At 37.7% G+C, this 22,343-nt stretch overlaps 1 protein-coding gene across 2 annotated transcripts; it reads left to right on the top strand.

The window, feature by feature from the left end:
* The first annotated feature begins 9,658 nt into the window (after positions 1–9,658).
* Positions 9,659–20,865, top strand: LOC105046248 (uncharacterized). Of its 2 annotated transcripts, XM_010924781.4 has the most exons (10): positions 9,659–10,876; positions 10,967–11,236; positions 11,936–12,026; positions 12,266–12,347; positions 12,630–12,752; positions 15,254–15,331; positions 16,140–16,243; positions 19,405–19,492; positions 19,568–19,666; positions 20,523–20,865. In XM_010924781.4, exons 1-10 carry the CDS (start codon positions 9,799–9,801, stop codon positions 20,613–20,615), a joined length of 2,106 nt encoding a protein of 701 aa, XP_010923083.1. In that variant the 5' UTR covers positions 9,659–9,798; the 3' UTR covers positions 20,616–20,865. The 2 variants fall into 2 exon arrangements, with proteins under 2 accessions (XP_010923083.1, XP_010923082.1); XM_010924780.4 differs by having other exon boundaries at positions 9,660–11,236.
* The last annotated feature ends 1,478 nt before the right edge of the window (positions 20,866–22,343 follow it).

Raw genomic sequence — 22,343 nt, 5'->3', positions numbered from 1 at the left:
CTCAACAATCAGAATCCTTTCTAATTGATGATCGAATTAAACTCTTTAATTCGATCAGACCTACAAGTCAAGATTGATATCTAGTAATATATCATGATTATCTAGAAGATATAAAATTTGATAGAAATATCAAATATATCTTTCAGTGATAAGTAACCGTGCAATACAATCCTTCGATCATCCCTACACCCTGAATATGTTCATAAGTATGAAGTCATATCAAATTCAAACACATATTCATATCGATTCTCAATTAACCAATAATGACTCTGATGAAGAAGCATTAGAAACTCTTTCTAATCTCCTTCCTACTTTTGGTTAAATTTTTTTTTTCGAGTCATCTAGGAATGAGAATACATAGGATGCAATTTCCTCTTACTAAGAGTGATCAATTCTATATTGACCTACTCATAACTTTCATACACACTCCACCATATCCAGAATATCTCATACATATCTTAGTGCCATGCCTGGGTATAAACCAAAATATGACTTTATGTACATAAGGTTCCATGGTGATCTCAGGTTTAAGGATCACTTGCACAACTCCCACTTAGAGAACCATCTTTGATATGTAAGTAAGGCTTTCATAAGATGTTCTCTTTCATCAAGTCAATTCAGTGAATTTATTTTCTAAATGAGCACCCACATCTTTGTATTAGTATCCTATATACAAGTGGCTCGTAAGATCTGCCACCTTCTCCATCGAGCATACATAGGATATGCCAGTCTATCCAAAATATTGATCTCCAACTCAATATTTCTATGATCAAAAATATTTAAGATTAAGATTTTAAGATTTTAGGTCTCACTAGTATGACCCATTCATATCTCCTAAAATCATTGCTCTAATCTTTGAGATTCATCATAGTCTTAGACATAATAAGATGTAGCTAATATGATGAATCAATACTTCATTTTATTATCAAATAATAAATATCATTATATGAGTTGAAAAATTACAAAGAAAAGTTTTATCGCAATACACTTGTGATTGGCTTATAAGGCACTCTTCTTTCAATCTTTCACTTGTACTAAAGCCAATCACCTTTGTATCTTATACAATTAAGATGGCAATCAAATAGCTACTGTGGTATGACCTTAGTGAATGGGTTTGCTATATTTTTCTTTGTGTCTACTCATTCAAAGAGAACATCTTGTCTCTTTTTTTCGAATTAGGTGGAAACGTCTGAGGATGTGCTTGGATCTATAATGAGACCTAAGTTCCTTAGCTTGAATAATGACCCCAGTATTATCACAATAGAATGGTACTGGTCCTTCAATCTCAAGAACGACTCTTAAATTCATGATGAACTTTTTCATCCAGACAGCTTTCTTAACGACTTCACTAGCAGCGATGTATTCTACCTCAGTGGTTGAGTCAGCTACTGTCTGCTACTTGGAACTCTTTCAACTCACTGTCTCACCATTTAGGATAAATACGTATCTTAATATTAACTTACTATCATCCGGATCAGATTAAAAACTAGAATCTGTATATCCCTCTAGCTTTCTCAGTAGCTCTCTCACCTTTTCCAGTAAAAGGTGACTTGGTCATTTTACCAAGAAGACAGAACTCACAGGTTGGAAGTGATTCACAATCACTGACTTTGAGGATTCCCTCTTGAGTCAACCTGTTTATTCTGTTCTTATTTATATGACCTAGCCTCCAATGCCATAAGTAGATATTAGACACACTATCTAATCTAGGGTGCTTGCCAGTAGAATAGACTCTTATCAGGCTTGATCTTTTTGGTCTGACTCTGCACAGATGTCCCAGCCTGAACTTGCACCTTCTTGACTTTCTTCTTCTTGTTCTTCTTTCCTTTCTCAAAGGGTCGAGAACCAGAAGATGAACCTCCCACTGAGTTCACCGACTCCTTGAGGAGTTGGTGATCCTTCTCAAAGTTCTGAAGCAACCCCATTAACCCATGGTAGTTTACTTCAGACTTTGTCATTCTATAATGAGTGAGGAATGGGAGACAAGACTTGGGCAGCGAGTTCAGTATTGCATCTTTCCCAAGCTGCTCATGCAAGGGAAAGCCGAGCTTGCTCAATCGTTCCATCAGCTCGATCATGTACAATACATGATCAGTGATAGAGACTCCATCCCGTATTTTGGCGTTGAAGATGGCACAACTAGTCTTGTGCCTCTCTACGTCATCGGGTGTGCCAAAGGCATCCTCCAACACTTGAAGCATGTCCTTTGGCTGAGCCGTCTCGAATCTGCGACTGAACTCGTCGCTCATAGCAGCTAGCATGATACAGCGCACCGTGGTCCGGTCACTGAGCCACTTCTGGTGTCTCTGACTGTTCCACGTGCATTGACAGCTGGCTCCTCAGGTGCAGGATCCATTATCACATATAGGATCCGTTCATACTCCAGGACTATCTTCAACTTTCGGTACCAGCTACCGAAATTAGGTCCCACCAACTTATCATTGTCCAACAATGATCGGAGCGATAGGGAAGTGGCCATATTTGCACAAAGGAGAACCATAACCTAATTAGTAATTGATTCATTAAACCTAAAGATTTGGACTTTAATCAAAAGGTTTCTCCCACTATTTTGTTCAAATTGGTAGCCTCTACCTTCAATTCGAGGAATTACCCTAATTCCTTAGCGGGTACTAGAATCCACTTAGACTGCACACAAGCCCAACTTTGGTTGGCCAACCCATGTACATCTAAGGGTAGGTTCATAACCAATTGTTTCTCTAAACAATTTCTAGTAATTTTAATTTTGCCCCAGAAACCTAATCAGTAGGCTTTGGCCTCCACTGTAAGGATCCAGTTAGGTCCAACCATTAACATGATCATACTTGGTGTATCTAACCAACGAATGATTAAGCCCAACTTTGGTTGGCTCACCTAACCACCATTAGAGAGATACTTCCAAGTCGTCATATGATGAGTGATAATTCCATTAGTCAACAAGCACCAGGCCTTTGGGTCTGCAATGATTATTGAGTTCATGGACTCATTATCAAACACCTTAATGGGAGGCTATGACTCAGTTATCTCCATAACTTTATCATTTTAAGGACCTAATAATTTTAGAGGATTTAAATAATATAGAGGATGAAGTCAGATGAACCAGCTTATCATGATCCTCCCACTGGCTTCACCAAGTCAGCTTAAGGGAGACCCGGGCTGGTCTAGGAGCACCTAAATCAGTCACACTGATTTACCTAGCTGACATGGGTCAGCTCGAATAGTCAAGTGATCCGATCAAAACATAATTTCACCAAGAGGTCAGGTAAGTTCGATCAGTGGGAGGGTCTGCCAAAGCTTGCCTTAGACACCATCATGAATGGCCAGGTAAGCGGGCTCCCAATTAAAAACCACCGGTCTGGTTTACCTTAGACACCAACTGGTTTAATTAGTTTCGATTAGATCAACCTAACAGTTCGTGCTAGACCGCTTAGCCAAGAATCAAGTCCATTTGGTTCTCGTTAAAGACATGGATTTGACCAACTACAACTATTGTAATTGATCTAGAGAATCCTTGACCTAATCTAAGACAACAATTGATTAGATTTAGTTAATTCTCTAATTAAGTCCATCTTTAATCTAACCATAGGTCTAACCCAATTAATGGACCTAATTTCCACTAACCCATTAACCCAATGTGTTATGATTTGTGTCTTAGGTTCTTCAATTCACAATCCTAGAACCTAATCAAACAACTTCTTAATTCTTAATTAAGTTTTGGGCTGAGGGTTGGGTTTGGCTTTTCAAAAAATCATTTTCATATTTGTAAAACAATTTTACAATATGATTCTATTAACCATATTGCATGTTTGATTCCGAATCAAGATGCAAGTGAAATAAACATGAAACTACTTTAGATCTAATCTAAACAGGTTCATGTAATTGAAACAATTTCAACTTTAAATAATTTTTTTGCACAAAAATTATTAACAAAGAGATTTTATTTCAGATTTAAACATCTTTTAAATCTAATAAATCATAAATTTAATCTAGATCATATCTAACAAATTTATGATTAAAGATAGATCTACACAAACTAGGACAACTTTTGCACTGTAAGGGGTAAACCTTACAGCAGGACAACCTTGCAGTTTGTGATTGATCTAAAATTTTAATTTCAGATTTAATAATCAGATTATAAATTAGATCTAATCTAAAAAATAATCTAAGCATGTATAAATAATCATGTAATAAAGAACCTACGCTCTGATACCAATTGTAGGAACCAGATCTAGGGTTTCAGGGTTAGATCTTGAAACTTTTTCAAGATCATACAGCGGAAGACTAAAATAAATCAAAATTTATTTTTTAAGATCAAAAAATCCCTAGATCTAAGATCCTATTACATGATTATTACATAGCATTAAATCAAAAATTAAAATATATATAAATATAGTATGAACTACATGTTGATCATATCAACATGTTTCTATACTAGCTACATCTAATGTATGTATTAAATAATAAATCAGATCTATTACCTTGCAAGTTAGATGCTCTAACCTTGCTGATCCGGGCTTAAGGATGATGTTGCAAGCCGCACACGCGTCCGGCCTCTAGGAGTCGTCCATACGAGCCCACGAATCTCAATCAGAAGTCCTGCTTCAGGAAATCAGCACAGTATGCTAGTACTGCGCTGATCCTTCTTTGATGGTTGATCAGGTGCCTCCTTCTTCTTGATTTGGACTCTTCCAAAGATGGAAAGTAGAAGGAGAAGTTTCAGATCTGAGACGCTCTCAGGAAACTCAAGATGGAAGGAGGAAAGATATGAAAATAAAAACCCTAGAAGAAGACCCTCTTCTTCTTCACGTTTTTCTCTCTAAATGCCCAAACTTGCGTCTTTTATATCTCCACGACTCAAAGGTATTTCTCTCTGATTTTTGGATGGCAGAAAGGCTTCTCAAATATCTATCTCCCCTTAAAATTTCATGAAGAAACTCGTCTTATATAGAGAGATATGATAGAGTCCTTGTCTAGGTCAAACACCTAGTCAAGGCTTATCCAAACATGGCAAGTAAAGGGACGCCCAACTCTTGAGCACCTCCTTCATATTTTCGTGGATGGATCAACAGAAAAGGGTGCACAATGTAAACCCTAAAAGCCACAAAAATTTCAAAACAAATTTGGATAAATTCGGTGCAAAATTGAAAGAGTTTTGGATTTCTAAAACTCTATCTCATAGAATTCAAAATCCAAACTTATTCCTTTTAGATTTGATCCAAATCACCTTCCATGTAAGAAAGAAGAGAGGAGACCTTTTGTGAACGTGGGAGAGATCTGGGAGAGGACTTTTGTCGCACAAAATAAGTGGAGATTGGCGTTGAATAAGAGAGAGGGCATGGAGAAGGCTTATGTGGCGCAAGGTGGAATCCTAGTCCTACTAGGATTCTGTCTCATGACTTGTTTTAATTTGGTTTCCCAAACCAAATCAAATCAAAATTAGATCAACCCAATTAAAATAGGTCTTAACCTAATTAAGAACCTAATTTAATCAGATTAAATTAGATTTAAATCTGATTTAATTTTTTAATCAAATTAGAAATTAGATTGATCCAAGTCTTAGTTGAACTAGGACTAGTTTTTTCCTTGCACTTGGCTTATCCAATAAACCAATTGGACTTGATCCAATCAAGCCCAAACCAAATCTAATTAAATCATATTTAATTAGACTTAATCTCAGCCCATTGGCTTAATCAAATTAAGCCAATTAGTAATCAAATTGCTAATCGATCCTCCTGTAACACTTGTACTGGGTTAAATGTCAATCGTATTGATCATTTAACCCTAGAACGATTCTTAATCGTTGATCAACCATCTGATCGGATCATGAACTCTAATGTGTGTGACCTCATAGGTCCGAACCTAAGCCGGTAGCATAGGAACAAATTTCTATACCAATCGAAGTGACCATCTAGCAATGATACCCGACGACCGGATAGGTCGAATGTGTAGAACAACATCCTTAGAACCCATGCGGATATAGTTTTCATATAATTCATGCCCTTGACCAAAATGATCATAGGACACCCCAGAGCTCAACTGTCAACTCTGATCAGGTTGTCCACATTGTATTTCAAAATATCAAATCCATCTGATGGATTACCCTGGCCAAGGTTTTGCTAAATTGAAATACAGCGACTCATTCTTCTCCAACTCTTGGAGTGGTCAATCCCATCTCGATCACACTCTGACTTCGCAAGTACTTGACTGTGCCCAGAAGCCTTCCGTCCCTGAATTAGAAATTCAGTTAGTCCAGTACCAAAGCACAGTGAGTTGCTTGCAAGTCACTGAGGTGATCTCAAGTCTAAGGGACACTTATACCTATATCCCATCAGAGACATTCTCGACAGCAGAATGCTCTGGAGTTGGTCACGTTCAATGACGATGTACACTTACATCTCACCTGTATGCCATACCAGTGTCTCCACACTCTTTGGTTAAGAGGACAACCAACCCATATGGCCTACAGCGACCTATGCTCGATAGAAGCTGTCGTCCTTATTAACAGCCTATCATTTGGTCGTGAACAGTTTTAAGGACTAATCGATAAATCCTCTCTTTATCGAACCTAAATAGTCCTAAGGACTTCATCATAACAACGGAGTTCATTAGAAGATGAAAGCTTATGATGAAAATACCAAATATATTTTATTTATTAACAAATCAATTACAATACTTGGTTGCTCAACCGTCAACAGCTTGACGATTGGCTTTTTGAGACACATTTCCCAACAGAAACGACTAAGTTAAATCTTACCTAATGAGATGAAATCTAATGGAGACTGATGTATGCTTACAGTCGAAGTCAGAACTCGACATGCTCAGGTATTTCACCATTTGCTGTCTGTGTTAAAGGCCAGTCGTCATAGGGACAGGAGTAAATAATTGATGTCGAAGTCATACATGACTGATCCTAAAAATTTTGCTCAGGATGGTGGTTCGGACCCCAAGATCATCACTGGCTGAAGCTAAAATTGGATTACATCACTATGCTTAATAGTCTATATCCAGCCATTGGCTCATGTCTTCGGCCCCAGGAGAAAATATCTCCCTAATAGTGTGGTTGGAAAATATGACCATGAATCCTTTAAAATCCTAACCATGAGATTTTCCTATGGCACCTAAGTCACCAACTTCTCTGTAATATGTGGACAATTAGTGTCAATCACCAATCATCTTACAATATATGATTGGTTGGTGATGTATAATCTAATCAGAAAGAAAGAAAAAAAGAATTTTGAGCCCATTCGACTTGAATATCTCAATTAAATAATAAATAATTAAAACTTAGCCTTTTACTTTCATTAAGTTTTCATGATTCAAAAATTATGATGCATATCATGATTAGAAATAAAGTATATATTCTTTGCTCTCACTCCTTATATTCTTTTCTTCCGAAGCATGGTACATGCCTTCTATTTAAAATAACGAAATCCTCCTTGTTTTAATTAGCTTCCTTTATAGTTAGTAGAAGATGAAAACTTCTCCCTCTTTTACTAAACTCTAGCCAAATGAGATTAATCTCCTCTCTCAATTAAAAGATATATAATATAAATTATCAAAAACAGTAAAAATATTTTTTTAAAAAAATAAATTTGATAAAAGTTAAATATTGATTTTTACATTAATCTCATCTTTAGTTATATCATCAAATTCTTCCCAAATTAAAAGCTATGGCTTCTCAATGTTTTAGCACCTAATTAACCTTGAATGTAACAAATCTTGCTCCGAGATTTTGTGTAGACATATTCAAATTAATCTAATTGGTCTACAATGGGTCAAATGTTCATGGATCGTAGCTCTCTCTTTTGGAGAATTTAGTTTCTATTACATTAAGATTGGAGTTGAAAAATATCTACTTCCTTACCCATAGCTAATCTTTTTAGTTTTTTTTTCTTTGAATTCATCATTCATTATGAAGTATATACATCTATCACCATCAGCATGATAAACTTCGCTTGTCTCTAGATATTGGGGCCAATTTTGTGACATGAGATGCATATATCAAAGCTAGTCAGTCAGATCGAAAGCTTTATGAGTTGCATGATCTTCTTCTTTAATTGATTGAGATGAGATTTCATGTCATGGTCTACTAGGTAGAAGCCATATTCATCATTTATTTATATCACTCGCATGTTTGTTATGATATACTATGAGTCCATGGGGTGGGAATCCTAGGCTTGGTGTCAATTTAATCCAATTAAGAAGGAGAAAGAATTTTTTCTAACTTATTCGACTTGAATCTCTCAAATAAAACAATCAATAATAAAATCATTACAAAGTAAGATTATAAGCCCTCAATTCATGAACTTAAAGAAGCTAATTGAAAATTTTTAAATAAGAGAGAAAGTGAAACCAAGAAAAGTTGAGAAAATCAGTTGATAATTTCTTTGTTATTTTAATATACTTTTTTGCGTATATTATTGGATAAGCAAATAAAAAAAAAAGAAAAATTATGGGTTAAATCCTTTCAATGGCATCACCTCTTGCCACTCAAGCAAGTGATTCAGGGTTTGACTCCAATGTGAGTAGCCCTCAGAGAGTGGATTGGATATAAGGTAGAAGGTAAGGATTACCTCTCATAATCTCAAAAAAAAAAAATGGTGGGGTCCCGGGGAGCGGGGGAATTATATAGTCTATACCGTTGTTTCGTTAATCACCTCAGCTGTCTTCCTCCATCTAAATTATCATATTTTCAGCTTAAAAGTTTTGAATGCTACGTTGCCATAAGCTCCGCTTAGGAACGGGTCAGACTGATGGCAAGCAACAGCTACACATGTTCATTTTTAATTGCACAAGCAGCACCAAATCCAAAATCCCTAATAATTGCATCAAAATCTAACTCAAGGAAGCCTGGTATCGACTTGCATGGAAAAAAGGCATGTGTGGATTTACTAATTTTTTAACATTCACAAAAAAAAAAAAAAAAATAAATAAATAAATAAATAAATAAATAAATAAATATATATATATATATATATATATATATATATATATACACACACACACATACATACATATATGTGTATACACATACGTACATATATATGTATACACACATACGTATATATGTATATATACATACATGCATATATATATATATACATGCATATATATATATATATATATATATATATATATATATATATATATATATATATATATATATATATATATATATATATATATATATATATATATATATATATATATATATATATATATATATATATATATATATAGAGGTAATACACAGAAAAAATATATATTAATATCAGGGGACATCTATATAATTTGGAGCTTTGCAAGATTTCAGCTCATCATTGACAGTCCAGGCTAGAGCTTCCAAAGTTCAGATCAAATATCTCTTGTCATTTAAATTATCAAATATCTTGTGTAATTCGAAAATTTGTTATTTTTGATTTGCCCTCTCATCCATCATCCAGGCGATCAATGCTTCCAATAACGAAAGAGACGCCGTCCGCTAAGAAAAATTGCAGCGTTCTACCAAAAAAAAAAAAAAAAAGAGAGAGAGAGAGAGAAAAAACAAAATTGCAGCGATGCCACTGATCCAGGCCCAAGGGCGGCCCATTCCAAGTCATGGATCGATCTCCCACGTATCACCGCTAATCGCAGCCTCCCGGTAAAACATTCGGCGAGGTGGCAAATTGTTCGCCATTGTCATTCGAAATTCGAACCCGGTGGGTCTCAACTCTAAAGCAAAACCCCAAAAGCAGAACCCTCCATCACCGGAGGAAGAGCGGGCGGGCGAGAGGAGCAGTGGAAAGAGTGCGGTAATCGGCGATGGCATCGGACTTCTCCTTCGGTTCCTCGACCGTCTCATCGGGCTTCTCCTTGAGTCCCTCGACGATGTCGTCGTCCTCCTTCTCCTCCTCCTCCCATACCCAGGGCTTTTCCTTCTCCCAAGCTCCATCAGCCTCTTCGGCCCCTTTCTCCTCCTCCTCTTCATCCTTTTTCTCTTCTTCCCCCCTTTTCTCCTCCGCCTCCGCCTCCGCCTCCTCTCAGCAATCGTCTTCGCCTTCCTTCGCCTTCGGATCCACTCCCTCCCAACCCGCCGCCTCATCCGCCGGAACCGGCTTCTCTTTTGGAACCTCCTCCTCGTCGCCCTCCGCCTCTTCCTCCCTCTTCAGCTCGTCATTTCTCAGCTCCTCAGCGGCCTCATCGACTGCGCCCGCTTCCGGTCTTTTTCCCGGATCCGCCGCCGCCTCCACTCCCAAACCCTTCTCCTTCTCCTTTGCCTCTGCCTCCTCCTCTTCGTCATCGGCCACGCCTTCCTCCACTCCGAGCCCTCTCTTTGGGTCAGTCTCGTCGCCTTCCCCCTTCGGATTCGGATCCTCCACCTCCTCCGCTCCAAGCCCTAGTTTCGGCGCTGCTTCGTCTCCGTCCCTCTTCGGGTTCGGATCCTCCTCTGCCGGCTCCTCTTCCACCTCCTCTTCTTCGGCCGCGGCCCCATCGGTCTCCGCTTCGCCGCTGTTCGGTGCTCCCGCCTCCTCTGCTCCGGCCTCGACAACAACCGCTCCATCCTTTTTCTTCGCTCCCTCTTCCTCATCGGCGACAGCAACGGCCCCGTCCTTCCCTTCGTTGTTCCCGTCATCTTCCTCCGCCTCCGCCGTCTGTTCTTCATCTTCCTCTTCTTCGAACCCTTCGTTCTCCTTCGGAAGCGGCTTCTCTTTCTCCAAGGGCTCTGCACCAGCAAGCACCACCTCTTCATCAGCACCCGCACCAGCCACGACCTCTGCCTCGTCATCGACACCATCTGCCTCATCCGCTTCCCAGCCTTCCTTTGGCTTCGGCCATACAATTTCTTCTGCTGCGACTGCTTCAGCTGCATCTACTCCAGCAGCTTTCTCCAGCGCCGGAGGTGCCAAATCCTTACCCTTATCCTTCAGTTCTTCTTCCGTGTCCTCCGTATTCTCAGTAGCTGCAACGGCTGCGGCCACAAGTGCCACAGTCTCTACAGCAGCAACCATGACTCCTCCTGCTTCTGTTCCCTCGCTGTTCACTTCACCAGCGTCCACTTCCGCCGCGGCTACACCCTCTGTCCCTGCTTTTGGATTCACATCGACTTCTGCAGCGGCCGCCACGGCCGCAGTTGTGACGTCAGCTGCCAGTACTCCAGCGACCAGCTCTTTTCCTGCTTTTGCTCCACCTACTGCCTCCTCATCAGCATCGACAACGAAATCATCTCCATTGCAATCCACAGCTGCTGCTCCAGCATTTGGTGAGTTGCTCCATGGTTCACCTTTTTCCTTAAAGATCACAGCGTACCCTTTTGATGCATCTGAAGAATTCTGCCCGGGTTTCTTAAAATTTGCTGCTTATATTACTGCATGTGGTGTGACTTAGCTTCAGGCTCTCCTCAAACTTCTGCATTATTAGTTATTGTTATCTGCTACATTTATCTAACTGTTATTAGTTGTCGTGCTTTCTTCATAGCTCTTGACAAAGGAATGAAAGTAAAAAAGTTTAGTTGACGAACATGATGCAGCTGATGGCGGTCTTTTCCATTTATTCATTGCTCGCATGCATCTCATATGTATTGTTTGATACTTCTTGTTGATTCCTGTCACTTTGTGAGACTTCTTGACTTAGTCTTTTGCCATCCAGTTCACTCCATGATGTTTCGCATACTCTCTAGTTGTCAGTAGGTTTCCATTTACTTCATTTTTTTCGGGGTGCAATGACTCAGGCCATTTCTATTTCTTTCTTTGAGGTAATTTAGGTCATACCTATGCCGAATCGGTTTTTGAGTGATGTTATTTAGTCTCTGTTGTCAGTTCTTGCCAATGGCACCCATTTTGATTTGTTTTGACATGATAATTGCTCAATATACTGTTCATGTTGGCCGGAGATGGACATGCAAAGATGCTTACTAAGATGTAGATGCTTATATTTTAATCTTTTTTTGTTTTTTGGTCAGGTGTTTCCACTACAGCATCAGCAAGTGCATCGAGTTCCAGTTCCACCACAACTCAAGCATCATCTTCAAGCATTCAAGCTAGTAGTGGGGGGTTTGTGCATAAATATATATATATATATATATATATATATATATATATATATATATATATATATATATATATATATATATATATATATAGATATATATATATAGATATATATATATATATATAGATATATATTGATTGCTCTATATATTAGTTTGCATTGAAAATTTAGCAGCTGGTTTACTTAAGGTAATTTAACTTCTGACAATTCCCATTGTTTTGCTTCAATATTTGGACTGTAGGCCCGTTAGCTCTACGACAAGCTCATTGACACCCCAAGTGCCCAAGTTACCATCAGAGATTCCTGGCAAAACTGCTGGAGAGGTACTGAACGTTTAAGAGCTATGACTCTTCTAGCAATAGGCTAAATAGAAACTTGCTTTGCTGTAAATTTCCTAGAAGCAGAAAAAGTATTGTCATGTGTTCTCCCTTACCTTTTTTACCTTGCTCGGCTTGATGGCATATTGTTGTTATTTCAGAAAACAAGTTTGCATAATATTAGGAATAATTGCTTTTTTTTATCTTGTCTCAAAGCTTTTGGTGTAAACTAACTTTGGCAAATTTTTTTATTTTGCTAGCCTGAGTTATTTATTGTGGGGGTTGCAGATTATCAAAGACTGGAATTCTGAGTTACAAGAGCGGACAGCCAAATTTCAAAAGCAGGCAACTGCAATAGCTGAATGGGACAGAAGGATTCTGCAAAACCGAAATGTTCTTATTAGGCTTGAGGTAGGTCTCTCACTTTGTAGACTACAAACACATGTGGTTTGGCTGTTTTTATTTTGTTGTTTGACCCAATTCTAGAATTAGTTACCCCTTTGATTTGGTTGGAGCATCACTTTTTTTCAAATATAACCTGTTTCAGTTCTGCTTTCTCCAAACATGTAGGCTTCATTGTTTCTCTGATGTTGGAACAGTTTCTTGTCAAGCATTATGATCAATTATGCTATTTGAGAGAGAAGCTGGAAAATTTGTCCAGATTGAGTGGTTGCAAAGTGGATAATTGAGAGGGTAGTGCCTGATCCCCAAAAGGTGGGAGGAAAGTAGTGGTAGATCTTTACTGTGTATTAGAACCATCCAAAAAGATGTGTTTGTGGTTTACACAGCTGGTTGAAAGGATTGCTGACTAAAGAAGGTTAATGCTGATAGGGCTGTCAATAGGTAGGCTGATCGTGAGCAATTCAAGATTTAAGCTACATTTGTCTTGTTGTAACTTGGCTCGATTTGAGCTCAAGATATGAACAAATAAACAGTAGATATGCATTATATGTTATTTTAGCTATTATATTAAAATTTAGTTAATTTACTTACTAACATACTTTACATAAGAAAGGAATGTATTTCAACTAGAAGATTAAGATGTAAGTTCAGAAGCTAGCTTAAGTAATATATATAAAAGCCTTGTTTGGCCTCTAGATCTCACCAAAATGTTGAAATTAGTTATTTGTGACAGCTTGAGTTTGGATCAAAATTAAAAAGAGCAATATAATGTTCAGCTTGATTACAAAATGAATCAAGCTTGAGCTTGTTTGCAGCCCAAAATGTTGATCTTGGCAACTTTTATTGTGTAAAATTATGTCCGTCTTTAGCATTCACGTGGCAAGTTAGATAATCATGATGGCAATCGATGATAGCAAATGTGGGGCAATGTAGAATGGTGCTGGCAGATTGTTTGAGGAGCAAGACTTTTCTTCCTCTTTCGTTGCAGACATGGGGAACTTTTTTGGATTAGGGCCACCAAAGTGTCAGGCTGAGATAGTTTCCTTTCTTGTGGCTTTGGGAGTCTAAGCTTCTTTTGAGCGATTCTCAAATTTGTGTTAGTAGCAAACCAATGAATGGTAATGGATCAAATGGAGTTGTCTAACTCTAAATTTTGTAACTGCAAGTATTCAGATTAGAGGAAGTTTTACATTAGCAATGTGTGTGGAAAGGTCTTTTCTGGGGAAAAGCTTAGAGCAGCTTGGTTGAAAGAGAGCAACACAGCTTACTTTTATAAATTCATAAGTGACTAAAAGTTGTCATTTGCAGGATTAACTTGCTTTTTTCAGAGTACTGGATTCATGTCTAATGTGAAGGGATGCATGCAAATGGTATGGAATACACTAGGCCTTTTTTGCAGGTAGGATGATGTAGACTGAGGCTGGAAGGGTTGGAACTTTTAGGATGAGGAAAACCTATCATACGCTCTTGGAAGATATGTGCTATGTTACTGGAGAGAAAATGCCATGGTGAGAGTAAAACTAGGACTGGTGACTGGAGGTCTCACATCAGGATTCATACTGCAACCTTTGAATCATATGCATCAAAGGAATTTTGTGGGAGAATGGAATTGTGTGGAAAATCTTGAATTTGAGGGCTAAGGAGTGGGGAGAAATCTTTTGACTTGATGGTCTTTTGATCTTGTTGATTGGAAATGCAGATGTTTTGAAACCAACAAAATGAAAGTGCTCAGGGTCAGGGGCAATATTCCACCAACATTACATTTAAATTCTGAAGCTTGACTTTCATTACCTGTTTGCCACTGATTCTGCAGATCATGTAATGCAGTTCAGATCTCATAACAGCTTGAATACATGAAAAAGATATCTACTGGACTGCTGGCTGTTGTGGGGCACAATACCATGCTAATGCAATTACGTTCTAGATAAGTTTGCTAAAAACCGGTTGCCTTACCTTGTAATATGTGATTATATTGATGTCTTGGTCGAGGAAAACAGACCCAGCTGTGATTTTTGAGATGGACCCTGACTTGTGTGAAGGGAGTTTTGCCATTTTGTGACCTTGATTTACTACTTCAATTTATCACAGAAGTTATTAATCAGAGGCATGCCTTTTGTCTTGTGAATTTTTGTAACAAGCATGTCCGTATAAATGTTTGTGTATTTTTTAATGCTTGTCGCATTAGTTCTTGTGGGTTTAATCATCGACTTGCTTTCTTCTAACTGTTTTGCAAATTTTAGATGCTGTCTTTTATCTAGACTGCGTAGGTTAAGGGATGATATTGGTTTGATGGATGATTCTTGTGAAAGCAACAAACAGTGAGATGATTCTGAGCTTTTTTTTTTTTTTTTTTTGAAATTTGCATGCCTTTAATTTAATTCCATGGAGGGAAAGCACATATTTATAATGATTTTTCTATAATAATTACTACTTATTTGAAACTCTAGGTTTGCATTATTTCATCTTAATAGCATAAAATTATCAATTTTGTGCTTTTAATCCATTTCCAGGCTGAGGTGGCAAAGGTTGTAGAGACACAAACTAGCTTGGAGCGGCAGTTGGAGTTGATTGAAACTCACCAGCAAGAGGTTGGCTTGAAAACAATTACTTAATTTATTCCTGTAAATTACAGAATTTGTCACCACAATTTTCTCCTATCTTTAGTTGTATCCTACTACAGTTCATTGTTCTTCACATCGTGTTATGTTTCATGATCTTTTGGATGGATGTTCAAGAAATGCTGACCTGTATGATGGTCATGCACATATCTGGGAATATATTCATTTTGTTCTATGTTTGGTTGGTTAGAGAATTGGATCTATTTTCTACTCTTTCCATGTATCAGTTTCATTTTTCAAAAAATTGCTATTACTAAAGCTTCATGACTACTGGCTTACAACACTAGCACACCTTTTCCATAATACTGCTTTGTATCATTTAAACTAGTTCATTCATAGCATAGCAAATCCTAGTGGAGAAACACGAATGACTGAGCAATCCATTTGCCAATTTCATTTATGTTTTACATCTTTCTAAAAGAACAGTTTATGATATACTATGTACTTCTGAATTAAATTGATAGAGTGGGTGGCCCGTGATTTAAAAACTTAACCTATGTGTATGAGCTTGGACTTTCGACTGGTAGATCATTACTTATTTAGTTTATGGAAGATCATAATCTTCTAAAAATATTCTCATTTTTTATTTTTAAAATAATTAGGTTTGTCCAGCTGGTAGATCACTCATTTAGATTTTCTCTTGTTATCTTTCTAACTTGTTGATTAGGGGTCATTTTCTTTATTTGTCTTTGTTTAACTTTTAAATAAGTTTTCTAGATTGGCCTGTCTTTATGCTTCAGTAAATGTATTCTTTAATCTTTTTTCCCTCCTTACCAAGGTTGACAAGGCTTTGCAAAGCATGGAAGAAGAAGCTGAGCGTATATACAAGGATGAGCACGGGCTGCTTCTTGAAGACAATGCTGCTTTTGCAAGGGATTCGATGTTGGTACCAACTCTAGATTCTTTTGATTCAATGCTATCAGTTTCATAGCATACTTTTTGTTTTGTTCCATAACGACTCAGATGATCGATGGGAACATCATAGAAGCTTAATTACGTTAAGGTATCCATCATTTGTTCCTACAAATTGGAGTCCTTTAATTGTTTCGAGCTCGTGGAGCTAGAACATTGAAGTCCTAATATATAGTGATATGGTTGTAAGTGAGATATGGTATAGAAGTTTGACTTAAGTTGCTGGCATGCTAATACTTTATACCACACAATTTTTAATTGCCTGGTGTTTTTTATGGTTTCTAATGTTAAAATTAATTACATCGAATTGTTGTCAAAGGAAGAGTCTGCAGAGTGCCACTCAAAGAAAGATGCTTATTATATCTGCAGACCTTTCCTTTCCAAAGTTGTGTCTAGATGTAACAAGATGTTTTATGAAATTATATTTAGAATTTATAACATGTGGATGTTGAGTCCTTGCAAAACTTTATAGATGAAGCAAGTTTGCTTGATAACCGGCCCTGTTCATATGGTTGGTTGTTGTAATTGTACCATATCTGAATTGACATAGGCCCTAAAATTGAGTTGAGGGATCCATGATAGCTGATATCAGGATCTGCAATGTATTGAGGAAGGACCTGACAGACTTAAGGACCTAACAATTGCTTGTATAAACTCATGTCTTACTTGCGTGATTGTCAAAGATACTGAAACCATAATTGTTGGGATAGACTTGTCTCATGTAATCAAGCTTCTCCAACAAACTCATCTCTTACAAATTTTACTTGGCTTCTTCAAAATAGGGAGATTCATGGAAGTGTTTCATGAAATAATACGAAGCTCTTGACTAACTGTGTAACTTGGTTAAAATTGTGGGAAGTATAGTTTTGAGAAACCTTTGGTGAGCATCTTCCCATGTGTTTCACGCGTCTTTGGACAGTTTCTTTTTTCCTTCATTAGATTCATTGAACCACTTGTTAGGTTTCATATATCTCTTTTCTCATGCTGATCAAAGGAGCAAAGATGTATGTAATGATATTTTATGCTTCATTGGAGATAGGTTGATGTGAGGGTGAGCCTTGGCGCAATAGTAAGGTTGCTCCATTGTGACTTGAAGATTATGGGTTTGAAACACAGAAAAAGTCTCTCCTCATACAAGAATGAGGTTGTGTACATCTGCCCCTCTTGGACCCTACAATAGTTGGAGTCTTGTGCATTGGGCCGGCCATTTTTATTGGAGATAGATTGATCTGTAATCATGCAATGCAAAGGGAAGATGCATGATAAAAATTGCAAAAAACATAAGGTGTATGGTCAAAATGTCACCAGAATCTGCAGCTAATCAATTTGCTACTACAATCTGGATCCATATATAGGTGGACTACCTATTACTGATGGTTATATGGATACTTTTCCCTTTGCATCATTTGATGTGAGAGCTTGTACAATTTAAGGCAGAAAAGTGTTAAACTTTTCTTTCTTTTTCTTTTAATTTTGAATTAGTTGGATAATAGAAAGTTTGGAAGCCTGTAGGTGTTATGGACTGCATGAAATCCTCAAAATTAGGACTTCATTTAGGAACCGGATAAATTTTAAGATGTTGGAATGTTAGCCTCATAAGTCTTATTTTACTTAAGATTGCTTTTGAAATTTCTAATTAGTGTGTGTTTGGTACTTGTGTATAGAAGTGTTTATCAAAAAGTATTAGCAGACTTGCAGTTCCACTTTCAAAAAATAACTTGCCTCCCCTCCCCCTCTGTGTGTGTGTGTTTTTCTTCTTATTTTCTGCAGTTTTTAGACTTAGTAGTCCTGTTCTTCCTTATCTATCCAAACCTACAAGCCATTTCTTCACATATTATCCCATTATGATGGGCCATAAGTTCGAGGACACAATATTACTGCTGTACATAGTTGAGAATTGATATTTAATGGTGTGGAGTGAGTTTTACTTCCACAATTATTTTCCTTTTTGACAAGTATCTTGGAAAATACCAAAGTTTTCTGAAGGTGTTTGATAATGATGCAATGCCTTCTCTTTTTCTATGATAATGATGCAATCTCTTGATGTGATTTTGAGAGACCGAAGATCCTTCTAGAATCAATTTTATTGCAGGGGAAGCAATCTCAAAAAAAAAAATCTGTAGTCGCTGTTCTAGAAAGAAAGTGTCAGAATTTACTAAAACCTGGGTGTTGATGGGCTAGCAGTCACCCAGACTTCAGACGAAATAAATTCATAGTTATAATTGTGACTTATGGCTGGAATGGACCCCATACATTTGGTTGGAAGTTCAAGTCGTATATAGTGGACCTGTTATTTTACATTAACCATTCTTGTGTCAAATTGGACTCATTCAGGTTTAATTGTGTCGTACCCAGTTTTATTTGATTGATGCCTGATGTTGTTGAAACTAGGATAGTTCTGGACGCTTGCTTAACCAAGTAATAAAGATAACTGCCATCTTTTGGGTCTACATGATTGGATCCACGTACACTCAACCAGCTGGCACCTTTATTAGATCCTTGCCATTTATACTCATTGCACGCATGAATTGGATATTTCTTACAAACATTGACTGTTCTTGGCAGAATTACTATATGGAAAATGTCTGACTTTAGACATATTTGGACTTTTATGTTTAAGCCAATATTTGGGTGCAATTATTGATGCATTTTGAGGACTTTTTTTGGATCCTTATGCAGCTTGGTCCTGGAACAAGGCAGGGGCTTGAAATAGGCCTCGTGCATGGCCAACAACAGTTAGGAAATACGCATGGTGATGGAATAGTTATGCTAGTCAAACTTGCTTATGCCAAGCATCATTATTCCTCACATAAATCCGTTGTCATCTCTCTCTCTATATGTGTATGTGTGTGTGTGTGTGTGTTGTGTGTGGACAGATACACCCTCAGCCAAAAGTTATTCCAAATATTGTAAGCAAAAAGAGGAAAAGAAGCAAAGAACAAGGAATAACTTGTGCCATAACTATGCCAATAGGCATATCTATGGTGATTACTTTTTTTTAATTCCTGAACCACATGCAACCTTAATGGGCTGTATCTTCATTAGTACTTTTAGATCCCTAATGTTTATATCAGATGTCATACATTGCTTATGTTAGCATCGCTTTAATTATTATCCCTGCTGAATGTCAGGTATGAAAGGGCTGAATTTATAGAGAGGGAAATGCAACAGATGGCTGAACAAATAAAATCAATTATTCAAACAGTAAATGCTAGTCAGGTACATCTCTGCAAGATTTCAATGTGGTCATAACCATTTTTAGCTAGCAAAACTCACTTTGCATCTCTTGTTTAGGGAGGTGACTTTGATGTGGTTGATGGTATGACTCCTATTGATGTTGCTGTTCGGGTATTAAACAATCAACTAAGTTCACTAATGTGGATCGATGAAAGGGTCAGTATGGCAGAAATTTCTCTCAGAGTAATTAGCTTTATTCTACAGATTTTTTTTATTTGCAATTGCCCTATTTCTCTGTAGGCAGTATCTTTTTTATTGCTGAAGTTGTTTGTATAGGTCTATCTCGTTGTCTCTCTTATGAAATTGTAATCCAGCAAGATTATGAAAATCTTGTCACTTATTGCATCACTTTTCATTCTTTTAACAAAACTTCAGTATCATATGCTAGTCTCAAGAATCAAGGAATTGGTAGTATGGTTTTCCAGCCTTGCATCAGATTGTTGATAAAATCCTTCAACTTGTCTGATGACAGTGGTTGAATGAAAAACATTGTTGTATGCTTTTTTATATGCAAGAATACTGTGCATACACTTAACTTTTTGTTGAACCTGCAGAGCCTTGACTCATCTGCTGATGAGCAAGCAGAATTATGCATTGGTTATGGTTCATAGTGCACAGATTAGAATCCTGATGGATTGGCCAGTCAAGACCTCCATATCATAAAATGCCTTCAAATGTGCCTGCCAATTTGGTTCTATGCGACTCCAAAACCTTGTTTAGCGGATGTATCTTGCTTTTCTTTTGATATAAACCTTGAGAATATAAATGAGCTTCTTAAAATGAATATGGGTCTTAACTTTTATACTTCTACATAACTGACTCTCGGTACAACATAGAGCAGTGTGGCCACAAAAGGATTAGGGCCTCAACATCTTGAGGCCCTTTTTTATTTTAGGAAGAAGATTGTAACTTATTATTTCTGTATATTTTATAGTCAAAATGTGTGTTATTATTTCGAATTCCAACATGGTATCCTTAATCTTGACGGTTCCCTTTCTTTTCCCCCCTTCAGGCTAATGAATTCTCTAGCCGGATTCAGAAACTGGCAAGTCGTGGTGCTGTTGTGGAACGTGATTTGACAGGTCCAAGGTTCTGGTTGAATTGACTGCAGGATCTTGGGGATCAAAAGAAATTATCATGAACCGCATGAGCTAAGGAAGAGAAATCAGAGAAATGCTAAGTCCCAGCTTAAAAACGTGGGATATTCCTTCTCTTTCATTCTGAGTATTAATCAGTATCTGGTAGATTTTGACCTGATGCAGTGTAGTTGCAAATGATCTGCCAGGCATGGACATTTGAAAACATGAAACAGAACGTTGTCAAATCTTACAATTTTCATATGGAATTTTTTGGTATATGACGGTACTTGGATGTGGAAGATGTATGCTTTCATAAAATGGTATATGCTATTTCTGGAATTCCTTAGTAACTTTTGCTCCAGAAGGTATGTGAAGATATTAGAACTATCAGATTCTAAGCATTCATGAGATCTCGACAATGTCTGAGACATGAATCTCAAGTAATCAACTAGTGCTTTAAGCTATTATTTACTCGAGAATTTGGATCGATTAACCATGAATTATAGCTGATCATGTTACTGTTGTCCTTTGAAAATGATATTCCGTTTGAGTTGTATTGTATCGATGATCAAATTTGTATCATCACTTTTATGTTATATATGCAGGTGAATGTAGTTTCGCATAAATGATTGTCTGCTTTAAGCGGAAGTGTGCGTAAATGGGAAAATGAAGTAAAATTCCTCAAATACATCAATTTGGGAGCCAAACGCGTGGACATGGATTACTTCGCCATTATCTCACCGGTTCTGTGAAAGTGGGATAGCATAGCTAAATATTTCTACAAAATTCCACGCATGAAAACGAAGGTCTGGTGGCACATCTCTGATGCTACATGATACGGATGGTCCCAGCACACCAAGGGACATTTTGTTTATTTTGGTTGATTGGCTTTTCCAGTGTTTCACCCACGAGAACATTGAATGCACTGGATAATGGTAGCCTGGGTGTGAGACAGACAACTCTGCGCTCCCGTTCTAACCTTGGAAGTATAAACCTCTCGTGTAACCGGCCTTACATATTTGACAGAGCTGTTACTAAATGAACAAAACCGGCCACATATTTTGTATGTCATTTATCCGTCGACAAGATCTTCGATCCCATATCTAGAAGTACTGGCAACGAACAGCTAGACGACATGGAGCCTGCCAGTTCACGTGCCGTATATAATAAATATTAACCAGGACCAAAATATTAAATAAAGCCGTTCAAACAAGAGGCTGATCCAATCATAAGCAAGTCGGTACATGCGATCATGGAGGAACACAGCGCATCAAATAAAAAGGGACCATCTCTGATACAAATAAGCAAAGCAAGCAAGCGGTCAAAGCGACAACAACCCAATCCGGCAACGTGCAGGCCATGTGAAGAGTGAAGTTGAGAGACACTAGAGAATCGACGCACGAGGGGGCTTTTCTGTTCCATGGTAATTCGTATTTATAGTATTCCAGCCCTTCTTTTTATCTCGGAAGAAAAAGGCCCACGACAGTGCCATTGAGCCCCCACCACGCCGACCGCCGATCCTTGCGTATTTTCAAAGATATAGGAAACATGCCAGTGATAATGACAGGCACGCCCACCGCTTTGTCCTCCTAAAATTCATTTTCATCCTTTCATTTATTTCATGCAACGGTAGTTAAAAAAAGTCTTCACCCCTCAGACATTATATATGTATATAAAATAGAGAAATGTCAGAAAGCTAGGTCCAAAATAATACCAACAGACCTAAGCTTTGACGGCAGTGGGAATCATTATGG

The sequence above is a fragment of the Elaeis guineensis genome, chromosome 5 (assembly GCF_000442705.2).
Source record: "Elaeis guineensis isolate ETL-2024a chromosome 5, EG11, whole genome shotgun sequence".
In the NCBI taxonomy this organism is placed as follows: Eukaryota; Viridiplantae; Streptophyta; class Magnoliopsida; order Arecales; family Arecaceae; genus Elaeis; species Elaeis guineensis.
Note: the sequence above shows the minus strand (reverse complement) of the source record. Positions and strands in the feature narration are given on the sequence as shown.